Source organism: Onychostoma macrolepis, chromosome 14 (genome assembly GCF_012432095.1).
Source record: "Onychostoma macrolepis isolate SWU-2019 chromosome 14, ASM1243209v1, whole genome shotgun sequence".
Lineage (NCBI taxonomy): Eukaryota > Metazoa > Chordata > Actinopteri > Cypriniformes > Cyprinidae > Onychostoma > Onychostoma macrolepis.
In genome coordinates, this window is record NC_081168.1 from 31,872,279 (window position 1) to 31,885,071 (window position 12,793).

A 12,793-nucleotide genomic window follows, 5' to 3' on the forward strand; every position below is an offset into this window, starting at 1 on the left:
GAAGTATTCAGTGGTTTACACCAGCTGATCAAACTAAGAAGCAGAACATGTGCTAATGTTCATATTTCGCACAGCTCTCTGGAATTTGATTATTATTGGTCACTTCATTCTTTGTTAAAGTGTTTATGCGGTAAAGTTTAATCGCAGTATTGTCTAAATGTCATTATGAGGGTGCATGTTAACATAGCCACTGATCCACATTACTGTTGTTAAATATTTTTCTGTTCAGCTATTTTCTCTCTCTTCAGCAGAAGTCGAGGCCTAATGGTTAAAGAGTCGGTTGCGAGTTCGAGTCTCAGGTCCGGCAGGAATTGTAGGTGGGGGGAGTGAATGTACAGCCTCTCTCTCTCTCCACCCTCAATACCACAACTGAGGTGAGAGTCTTGAGCAAGGCACCGAACCCCCAACTGCTCCCTGGGTGCAGCAGCATAAATGGCTGTTCATGGTGTGTGTGGGTGTGTGTGTGTGTGTGTGTGTGTGTGTGTGTGTGTGTGTGTGTATACTTTGGATGGGTTAAATGCAGAGCACAAATCCTGAGTATGGGTAACCATACTTGGCCACATGTCACATCACTTTTTTTTTCTCAAGCTTCTGTGGCCATTTCTTCTTGTTGTGTTAAATGTATCTCAACTCTTCATATTGTTTATAGCAATCCTTCATCATCATCTGAGAAGCGCATCGCTCACAGGAAGTGAATGGCACTCTCCCTTCCTGTTTCACATGACTCTCTGTTTGCTGCAGATGTCACACATCTCTGTGCATGTGATTGTGGACTAATCACAAGCTCAGGATCTGCCACGCGTTGACAAAAATGTATAATGCGGGTAGTGCTGCCCACACCGAGTTGGATTTGTTTTGTTTTGTCAAAGCAAAACCCATACTGGAATCCTGAGTTTGTTCAACTTGCATTTGTGGAACAGGCCTATTGGTGATTATTTTCCCCTTACACATCCAGCACTCTAGAATTGATCAGATGATGAAAGCAGAGCTGCAGTAACCAAGCAGAACACATCCCTAACACTACGCTGGACGTGCACTGATCAAACTCATGAACTGAGAGAGAGTCGATTCTTTGACGCAGATTAGAAACACATATCATCAACACTAGTGTTAATTTTGTCAGCTACTTTCAATTTTAGTCTTAGTCCAGTGTTAAATGTCCTTGTTAGTTTTTATCATATTTAGTCAACCTTATCCTATTTAGTTTTAATCGACTTTCCCCCGGTTTCACAGACAAGGCTTAGTCCCAGCCCCTGCCCTTTTTCAAAATTATTCAAAAGTGCCCCTCTCAGACAAATAGCAATGATATTGTAGTCAATAAAACAAAATGCATTTGAATTATAATTAACATGACAATGTGTAAAAAATTGTAACTAATCGCTCAAAAATCTGAAAATTCCGGTTTATTTTATCTGTCAATCTGAGGCGTAGCTATGGGTTGTGTGTGTTTTGCTCGACTGACTGATATTCTGCAGTCTGTTCAGAAACCGAGGCTCTCGAGCCATATATATGTGGTTCTTTCAGTGAGTGAGTCGACAGAAGGAAAAATAATAAACCAAACAATATTTTTAACTTTTTTTTCATAAATAATAAAAGCTAGTGTGTGGATTTAATTAAAACTATATCCATATCCATCCATATATTATATATTTTAGAATATTACATAATTCATCAAAGCCCGTTAGTGATGTATAATACACCAACCAATCATGATCTGGCTCAAGTTCAAATTTCATCGGACAATAATGTGAAGTGGAGCAATCATTTTCTGTTCTTATTCATAAATCGGTAGAAAATGACATGGGACAGACGAGCTTATTTGTGGAGCGATCTGGATCTTTGTCTCATTTCATAAATCAAATTACATCGCTGAGATAATAGATGCTAAATGATTACAAAAGCACGGTGCAAAACCGTGCAGCGCCAAAAGTCGCAATAATGGTATTAAGTATTCAATTCACTTACATTTATGTATGATGCATCATGCACCGTTTACTATTTGATGAAACTATGATAGTTATTTAAGCCCAAGTGCCACCTACAGGCCTGTTATGTGAAGTGTAGGCTGATGAAATAGTGACGTGAAAGGACTTTATCATGCTACCAATTATGCAGCATTATGAAAGTGTCTTATGCTCATCAAGCCTGCATTTATTTGATCAAAAATACAGGAAAAACTGTAATATTGTGAAATATCATTACAATTTAAAAGAATGTTTTTCTATTTTAATGTACTTTAAAATATCATTTATTCCTGTGATGCAAAGCTGAATTTTCAGCATCATTACTCCAGTCTTCAGTGTCACATGATCCTTCAGAAATCATTCTAATATGCTGATTTATTATCAATATCGGAAACAGCTGTGCTGATTATTTTATTTTATTTATTTATTTTATTTTTTATTTTGGAACCCGTTATCCTTTTTTGGGTTCATTGATTAAAAAGAACAGCATTTATTCAAAATAGAGATGTTTTCTAACAATATCAATCTTTACTATCACTGTTTCTATCAATTTAGCAAATCTTTGCTGAATGAAAACTAATTTCTTTAAAAAAAAAAATAAAATAAATACTGACCTCAAGCTTTTCAATGTATATTGTTATAAAAGTTATACTTTTTAAATAAATGCTGTGCTTTTTTTTTTTTTTTTTTTACTTTTTATTAATCAAAGAATTGTGAAAAAAAAGTATCACAGGTTTCCAACATTGATTATAAATCAGAATTGCATAAAATGTATTTTAAAGTCTATTAAATATTTCATCAAATAAATGCAGGTTTGATGACCACACTAATCAACACTGAGCACTCAAACGTGAGCTGTCTTCTGCTGATTGTAAGCGTGTGAACGTCAGGTGTTGTGCTTACTGCTGCTGGGAATGAGGTCGCGGTGCGGGATGAAGAGTTTATATCCGTAGTGTTTCTCCAGAACGTCCGGTAAGATCTCCAGAGCGAACAGCTCCTCCTCGCTCATCTCACACTCCACCGACTCCAGGTCCACTTTGGTGTAGGACAGGTAGGCGTCATATTCCTTGTTGTCTGTAAGGAACAGATATGTTGTATTGCACATGTTAATTCTTTCATCATATTACACATTAAATTATGATTATAAAATGGTCAGTATAATAACAATCTCATGACAATTTCTAATTATTTTACGTTTTGGCAAATGTCAAATTAAAGTCTCAAACCCAAAGAGATATTCTTTATAAAAGTTAAGACTCAGCCACGCCTTCCTAAAACGGCTCATTCAAACACACAGGCCACGTGTCCCTTCTTGGGAGCTTTCTGTGGTCCTGGAAGGTTTATCAGAGGCTCCATTTGAGCCCAATTGTAGCCCTTACGGTGTGTTTCCACTGGCACATAGCGAGCGCAGCGGAGCGAGCGTTTTTAATTCATTCCTAGTTGAGCATGACGCCCGTGCGATGCATTATGGCTTTGAGAGCGGCCGAGAGCATCAAAAAAGTTGGGCATTCCTCGACTTTGTGCAAATATCAAGTGAAAAATGCAGAGCGACAACCAATCGCTGCGAAAAGTAGAAGATGAAACGCAAACAGGGTGTAAACAGAGTTTCAGAGGCGTGCTCTGCCCTAAATTTGACGCCCCAAAAACAGTGGCGTTGCAGCGTTGCCAGCGGCACTGAGCGCTGTTCTGAAGCTGTAGTGGAAATGCACCGTTAGAGCACCTAGAGAGCAGTTACTGACTCTTAAAGTGGCTCTTCTATTCTATTAGCATTAACTTTGCCCCGTCCGTAGACTCTGCTTCTGGAACGGTCAAAGCTGTTCTGCACCCCAGACTGAATTACATTTGAAAGGTGCCTTCTGCGACCAGCCAGCCAGGCAGTCATCCTGCAAGCCTTCTTCCCTCGGCCTCATGAAGCTCCGGAGCAAAAAAGGCTTCACCCTTTATGTCCAGACTGGGCATTTAGGATCTACGTCCACTGCTCAGGCCGGTGGGATAAAACCTCCCATACAGCACCTTTCACACTGGATTTCAGATGCTCTCGCACTGTCCTGTGAGGTGGCTGGCGTGGCTTGGCTTCAAGGGCTCACTAGAATCTTCCAAGCGTTTTAAGAGTGCATCCTTACATGATGTGTGTGCTGGTCCTCTCTGCATGCATTCATAGGATTTTACAGTCTGGACAAGGACTTAACCACAGGACCTCTTGTCCTTCAGGGCTGATCTAGTGCTGTCTGCACATGACGCAGCGTTGAGTTCCATTCAAAAGGAATGTCTTAGGCTGCGTATGTAACCCGGATCCCTGAGCGTTAAGTAATGGCGCAAATACCAGTAATTTAGAGAGTGTAAACGTTAGTAAATCTCGTTGCGTGATTCATTTGAATACTCTCCTCCCATAATTTTGCATCTGAAAGGTAAACTCCTACAAATGCATATTCAAAAATAACTGTGTCCACACCTTTTCAGCGCCAATTCTTCACTGTGTGTCTTTAGTAAATCCTGACAGTAAGGTTTTAACGCCAAAAGATGGTTTGTTAAGCTGTTAGTAAAACTGGCCCTTGGTTGTTGAATAAATAATAACAAAATAAAGGAGTGACATTTTTGTATTCGTCATCCTTTTCTATCAAAATGCTTGCTACAGATGCGAAACTGCAGAAAATCGAACCTGGTCCGAATTTTTTTATGACAGACGAAAGTTTCGGAGGCTTGTGTGTAAATGTGATCTACACAATGTGAGGTCGTATTTCTTTTTTAATGTACAAAAATTAACTCAGAGTTCAAAGACCTTAAATCTTGAATGTTAATCTTTACTTGCAGTTCTAACCTTTGGAGTAATATAAATGAACGAGTTGATAAGGGTAATGTAAAAGAATATATAAAAGAAAAATGTAACCTAAAGTAATGTTAAAGAATAGTTAATAATTATGAGTTGATAAGGATAATGTGAAAGTAATGAGACATTAAATAATACATTTCTAATTTTAGCATTTCCTTTGGTGCTTAAGTACCATTTAGTTACTAATATGTACACTTTAAGTACTAATATGTACTTTTAATGTACTAATATGCACCCTTTAGGGATAGATAATGTACAAAGGTGTACCCTTTTCAAAGGTACTGCCCCAGTGACAACTTTTGTACCTTTTTTTCTGAGAGTGTAGGTAACTCTTTATGTTATGATATATGTATTCTATGCATTTTTGTAGAGAGAAAAAAATGCATTTCATTAATGCCTTGTTTAGACTTTTCTAGCCATCTGTTCAGGACTCCGATCCATCATTAAAGTAGTACAAAAGTTTTTTGTTTTTTTTGCAAGGCTTGCAAAAACAGTTGCATGCCATAAACTAGATGTTGAACCCAAAATATTTGTCATTAGAAACAGAAAGCATTATTGTTCATGTTTTTCTTACGTACCATCATCGGCCTCATCGCTGCCGAAGTGTCGTCGGTAGCACAGCATGATCTCCACATTATAGCACTTATAGATGGCTGTGAAGATCCCCAATATCAGCATGATGGCACCCAGACCACCAACCAGCTCCAGCCTGTACACGTCTGCATGAGAAAACAGATGACTTAAAAACATTCCCAAAGGTACACATTTATCTGATCAAAAACACAGTAAAAACAGGAATATTGGAATATTATTACAAACAGTCTTAGTTATTCCAAACTTCTGATTGGTTGTGTCACCATTTTTTCCCCCTTGAACTGTCATAAACCACATGTCACGTCCACCACATCTCACCACTAAATCACCAATCCTCTGTCTAAAGGATGGATTTATATATATCTGGGATTTGTTGAGAGTTGAGGCTGATTGAGTGACCATCATTCACAGAGTTTAATGACCCAAAATGTATCTGCAGCAATATTTACATTACATTTAAGCATTTAGCAGATGCCTTTATCTAAAGCAACTTACAAATGAGGACAACAGAAGCAATCAAAACCAACAAAAGAGCAATGATATATAAGTGCTGTGATAAGTCCTGGTTAGTCTAACACATAGCAAGGTTATTTATTTATTCAAATAATAAGTTAAACGAATGGCAAGTAGATAAAATAGAAATAGAATAGAGAGTGCTAGTGTTAGAGAGTCAAGTATAGATGAAAGAGATGTTTTTAGCCATTTTTTGAAGAATGCACTTCAGAAAACAAAAAACTAAAGAAATAACGATAACGCAAGTGAGTTTATGTCAGTGTCTGAAACACAACTTCTTAAGTTACTCTTATGATGTTTGTGAGACAGCGCTGGTTCACTTTGAGCCGTTCTGTGCTCAGTGTAAAGCTGTTTTTAATATCAGCTCCTGGTTCATAACTGCTGTTATGAGTGAGAGAGTCAGAGTTCAGCCGTGCCCATGAGATGAAGATGAGGAAGACAGCACTGCTTCACCTCTCTTCTGCAGGACGGCGCTGCCGCTGCCTCGGCCGATGTGGTTCTCCACGTTACAGGTGTAGTTGCCCATGTCCGTCTCCTCCACAGCGTCAAAGATCAGCGACAGCTCCACCTCCTTCTCCCCCAGAAACTCCCGCACCAGCCTGAACACACACACATTAGCACACTTTCACGCTATTCATACCGCTTCTGCAGAAGGAACTTTCTTCATGCATGGAGTACTACATTTGCCAGTATAAAACAGAGCATGCTGCGCAGATCTGTATCCCATCATGCTCTTCTGTTCTCAGTGTGTCTAACGAACCAGAACATCAGCAGTAGTTTGTAACATCTCCTTCTCGACTCATTATTTAACATCCAAGGGTTGAGACATTCTTACTTAATATTTAAGTAATTGTAAGTATCGTAAGTAATATTGAATGCAAAATAAATGAAACATTGATTTAGTTTTGTTCAGCTGCTTCCACACTAAATCTTTCCTTGTCACACAGTTTCTGAAAGCTGTCACTCAAACAGCAGAAGCACACACCAGATCTGCAAAACCACACACTAATTATCAGCCTTTGAATTTCATAAAACACTTTTTGCAAAACACAACACACAGTTCTCTCTGTAACACACACAAATCTAACAGGGATTAATATTATGGCAAAGGTGTTTGCAAATGTTTGCTTTTGAGATGTGTTTGTGATATTTTGAATGCAGTGCTTCATATTCCAAGAGATGCGAGGCATTTTGCATTTTGTGTGCAATTCTTGGATTTGTGTAAAGTTTTGAAAACGTGTGTAAGCAGCTGAAAAAAAGTGATGTTGAGGGGAGCAAATGTCCAGAAGAGGTGATCAGGCAAACCCAGCAAACATCAGTAATCAAATGCAGCGTTGTTTCAGTGATCTGTAACATGAGTTTCATCTGTTTGAGTCACTGTCAGCCGTTATCCGTGCTCATCTTCCTTTGATGATGTCTGTTTGATGTTTGTGAATTACTCCTTCATTTCAGGTGGATAATGCTCGTCAATAACTCTTAGAGATTCACAGTGGAGCTTACTTCATGTTTCACATATAAAGTATACAGAATTCATCAGGAAAACCACCTGGTTTAATGTCACAACTGACAGGGAGCACTGGAGAATAATAGAACTGTTTCTGGTTTTTAGTGAAACTTTAGTAAGTTTTGAAAGGATGACATTTCAAAAGATAGAATTGATCTTTTTCAGTGCTTTTATTTTCTATAAATGAATGCTTGAGCATAGAATGACTCATGATTATAAAACATCAGTATGTAGGCTGGGAATATTTTAATAGGACTAATATCATATGGATGCTTCACCTCTTTTCATTTCTATTCTTTAAAGTGAATCCAAACATGAAAGCAAGATCTAAAGAGCAATTCATCCTCAAAGACCGTAAAATCTGAATATATTCAGACTGAACTGTGAAACATGTCTGTTCAGTATATTCATTAAAGCCATGATATTTCTGCTTGTGTAATTCAGATTGTATGTTTCAGCCTTTAGATGAACATCAGTTGACGTTTAGTTTTTTTTTTCTCAACAGCTTACACTCATTTTCAAAACCTTCTCTTTTTTTTCAAAACTTTACACACAAATCCAAGAATTGCACACAAAATGCAAAACGCCAATTGCACTACATTCAAAATATCACAAACACATCTCAAAAGCAAACATTTGCAAACACCTTTGCCATAATATTAATTCCTGCTAGATTTGTGTGTGTTACATAGAGAATTGTGTGTTGTTTTTTGCAAAAAGTGTTTATGAAACTGAAAACGGAGTCAAAGGCTGAGAATCAGTGTATGTTTTGCAGATCTGGTGTGTGCTTCTGCTGTTTGAGTGACAGCTTTCAGAAACTGTGAGACAAGGAAAGATTCTGTGTGGAAGCAGCTGAACAAAACTAACAGTATTTAGAGGTCTAAATGGAGACATACCATGAACATAGATTGTTTTACTGTATATGCAGATAACTGTAAACACACCTTAAACATAACAGAGACTCTTACAAATGTTTAGGAAAAGAAAAAAGAGAGAGAGATTATTTGAATATTTCTGAAAGAAGTGTCACTAATGCTGCATTTTATTGTTTCAAAATACAGTACCAACAGAAATATTATTATAATTTACTCCATTGCCATCTATTTACGCCATCACTTAATTTTTTCAGGAAAATTTGATAAATATAAAGTTCAAAAGAAAAGCATCTATTGGAAATTTATTTTTTGTAACAATGTAAATATCTTTACTGTAACTTTTTAGCAAGGTTTTTGTATTATTATTATTTATTTGTATATTTATTTATTTTTTTTACAAATGAGCATGTCCTCAGATAAAATAATTAGCAGACGGTTTTGGCCGTCACAGCAGGTCACGTGTAATGTCAGCTCCTCACTGAAATGTATTTTCCAAGAACTGTTTTTCTTCTTTCACCTGTGCTCTGTAGAGTAATAACTCAAGAAGTGTCCACACTCATTCACACCTGTCGCACATCACTGCCTTAACAATATACTGTGTGTGTGTGTGTGTGTGTTAGAGAGAGAGATCAGGAAGGTGATGGTGGCTTAACAACAGTATTTGGAGAATGTGCTGCTGTCAGTGTGTGTGTGTGTGTGTGTTGTGTGTGTCTATTCCCGTGTTCAGCTGATGGAAATGTGAGTGTGTGTCAGGCTTGTGCTAATGGAGATCTGATTCCTGCTGAGTTTAATGGTGCGTCACACTAGGATTAGATGCAGAATTACTTCAGACCATCTGTTTGTGTGGTTTTTGGGAGGGGAAAAAGCTCATTCATAACTTAATTTGAAATGAGTAAATTGGAAGTAGTCCAAAGGCTTTTGTTTTTGTCACATCACTATGGACAACCTTGTTACTTTATCACCAGCATGATTTCCCAGCAGTGCAACTTCATTAGACACAAAGTGAGTACCTACTATATAGTCATCACTCGACAGAATATGGACAATTACACCAACAGGGACTTTAATGACATTGCATTCTTTTGCAGCTGTAACAGTTCCCATTCTTCTGGACCAGCTTTCCACATAATTTCGGAGTGTTTCTGTGGGTTTTTTGCACATTCATCCAGCAGAGCGTTTGTGAGGTCAGACACTGATGTTGGATGATAAGACCTGGCCCTCAATCTCCGTTCCAGGTCAGCCCAAAGGTGTTTGATGGGGTTGAGGTCAGGGCCAGACGAGTTCTTCTACAAACCCGATTCCAAAAAAGTTGGGACACTGTACAAATTGTGAATAAAAAAGGAATGCAATAATTTACAAATCTCATAAACTTATATTTTATTCACAATAGAATATAGATAACATATCAAATGTTGAAAGTGAGACATTTTGAAATGTCATGCCAAATATTGGCTCATTTTGGATTTCATGAGAACTACACATTCCAAAAAAGTTGGGACAGGTAGCAATAAGAGGCCGGAAAAGTTAAATGTACATATAAGGAACAGCCGGAGGACAAATTTGCAACTTATTAGGTCAATTGGCAACATGATTGGGTATAAAAAGAGCCTCTCAGAGTGGCAGTGTCTCTCAGAAGTCAAGATGGGAAGAGGACCACCAATTCCCCCAATGCTGCGGCGAAATCAGAAATGAGTTTCTCAGAGAAAAATTGCAAAGAGTTTGAAGTTATCATCATCTACAGTGCATAATATCATCCAAAGATTCAGAGAATCTGGAACAATCTCTGTGCGTAAGGGTCAAGGCCGGAAAACCATACTGGATGCCCGTGATCTTCGGGCCCTTAGACGGCACTGCATCACATACAGGAATGCTACTGTAATGGAAATCACAACATGGGCTCAGGAATACTTCCAGAAAACATTGTCGGTGAACACAATCCACCGTGCCATTCGCTGTTGCCGGCTAAAACTCTATAGGTCAAAAAAGAAGCCATATCTAAACATGATCCAGAAGCGCAGGCGTTTTCTCTGGGCCAAGGCTCATTTAAAATGGACCGTGGCAAAGTGGAAAACTGTTCTGTGGTCGGACGAATCAAAATTTGAAGTTCTTTTTGGAAAACTGGGACGCCATGTCATCCGGAGTAAAGAGGACAAGGACAACCCAAGTTGTTATCAGCGCTCAGTTCAGAAGCCTGCATCTCTGATGGTATGGGGTTGCATGAGTGCGTGTGGCATGGGCAGCTTACACATCTGGAAAGGCACCATCAACGCTGAAAGGTATATCCAAGTTCTAGAACAACATATGCTCCCATCCAGACGTCGTCTCTTTCAGGGAAGACCTTGCATTTTCCAACATGACAATGCCAGACCACATACTGCATCAATTACAACATCATGGCTGCGTAGAAGAAGGATCCGGGTACTGAAATGGCCAGCCTGCAGTCCAGATCTTTCACCCATAGAAAACATTTGGCGCATCATAAAGAGGAAGATGCGACAAAGAAGACCACAGTTGAGCAACTAGAAGCCTGTATTAGAAAAGAATGGGACAACATTCATATTCCTAAACTTGAGCAACTTGTCTCCTCAGTCCCCAGACGTTTGCAGACTGTTATAAAAAGAAGAGGGGATGCCACACAGTGGTAAACATGGCTTTGTCCAAACTTTTTTGAGATGTGTTGATGCCATGAAATTTAAAATCAACTTATTTTTCCCTTAAAATGATACATTTTCTCAGTTTAAACATTTGATGTGTCATCTATGTTGTATTCTGAATAAAATATTGAAATTTGAAACTTCCACATCATTGCATTCTGTTTTTATTCACAATTTGTACAGTGTCCCAACTTTTTTGAAATCGGGTTTGTACACAAAACTCATCAAACTTGCTTTATGCACTAAGTCATGCTGGAAGACAAAAGGTCCTTCCCCAAACTGGAAGCACAGCATTGTCCAAAATGTCTTGATATGCTGAAGCATTAAAGCGGTTGTTGACTTTTTTTTTGTTCTAGGCTCGATTGTGTTTATGGGTTGTAGTCTAACATGTGTTAATGCTACGTTTTTAAAAAAAACGCATTATTTTTCACAAATCCCTTCTCCTTTTAAACGCACTGATCATTTCCTGCTTTTATGAAGCCCCTCCCTCAGAAATACACGATGGGCTCTGATTGGCTAGCTGGCCCAGTGTGTTGTGATTGGCTAAACCGCAATCTAGTGCACGTCTGAACGTCCCGCCCCTCACCTCAGCAGCATGTGCTCGGGTTGTATTGTAAACAATGGCGTCGTCTATATTGCTTATCATTTTGAGCCCGATTGAGACGCAGAGGATATTAGTGAAGAGGATCGCGCAGAACCTGTGCAAGAACGGCTCTTAATGATATGTTTTTTGTTTGTTGTTGTCTCATACTTTTAGATACACTGTTATTTGTAAATGCTACTGCTTCTGTTAGCTTTTAATATATGATGTTTTATTAACAAAGTTCGGGAGGAGCACGTCAGATACTTAGCCTAATTAACACAAGATGAACGCACTCAAGTTAATCTACGCACGGGTATAAATACAGCTGACATACCGCTCACTATCCATTTGACGGTTAATCAGCATCCCTCCACTGCCCCTTCTTCACACTTGAGTTCTTACCACACTTATACTGTGGGGGTACTCTGGGTTCGGCCATTCCTGAGCTCGGAGCCCTTCCCCAGGACAGCATGCCAACTTCACATTACCATACTCGCCAAATACACATTACTAAACTCCGGCTAATTATATGTAAGTGAGAACTCGTGAAACAGTTTTATCCTGATTAAAGCTTTAAAACAGCATGGCAACTGCCATGTTTAACGTTTGTCATAGTTATGTGAACATTATCTGTATGTCTATGCACATAAAGTGTATAACTGGAAACCGTTTATTGGAGCTGAGCTGATGATCAGGTGAGAAAGAGCAGGGCGACGCGAGTAACACGATTAAGAACCGCTGCTTTAGAACATTGATTTTGAAACTTGTGAATCCATTAGAATCGTTAGAAGACAGAATCGCAATTCATATATGAATAGATTTTTTTCCTGCACCCCTAGTTTTGACAGCATGGCAACAACTCTTCCTCTTCTCAAAAGCAGCGCAACATGGCCCCGGGGACGGGGTTTATCTGGGTTTGTAATGTCACAAACCCGGGAAGTAACTCATTGTAGTCCCTACAAGCTGTTTTTTAGGCATTAAACTGCCATAATTTTAAAAGACGATATCTTCATTTGTATTTAACTTTCAGCTTCATAACTTTGCAGATATTGTTTATGCTCGGAGGAATGATGTGACCCTTCATCGGCAATGCACACATACTCTTTCGCTCTGCTCACTTTGTCAGAAATTGTATATATCCTGTCAGTAAATTTCGATCCACTCTTTATTTAGCTTACTATGAGTACCCCAGCAGTCAAGGACAGCCGGAAAAGAGAGAGTGAACAATTGCCAGTAAAGAAAAAATTCAAAGATTCTGCCATCTCCAGAGAGGATC

The 12,793-nt window shown here is 38.7% G+C and overlaps 1 protein-coding gene across 3 annotated transcripts in view; it reads right to left on the reverse strand.

Annotated features, from left to right (window-relative positions):
* Positions 1–12,793, reverse strand: part of il1rapl2 (interleukin 1 receptor accessory protein-like 2) — a 297,022-nt gene that overhangs the window by 5,321 nt on the left and 278,908 nt on the right. For all 3 annotated transcript variants that reach the window (XM_058798970.1, XM_058798969.1, XM_058798971.1), the window contains 3 exons: positions 6,355–6,500; positions 5,373–5,513; positions 2,868–3,038 (listed from right to left, as the gene is read on the reverse strand). In XM_058798970.1, the coding sequence (XP_058654953.1) occupies positions 2,868–3,038; positions 5,373–5,513; positions 6,355–6,500 (458 nt within the window). The remainder of the gene's footprint in view (positions 1–2,867; positions 3,039–5,372; positions 5,514–6,354; positions 6,501–12,793) is intronic.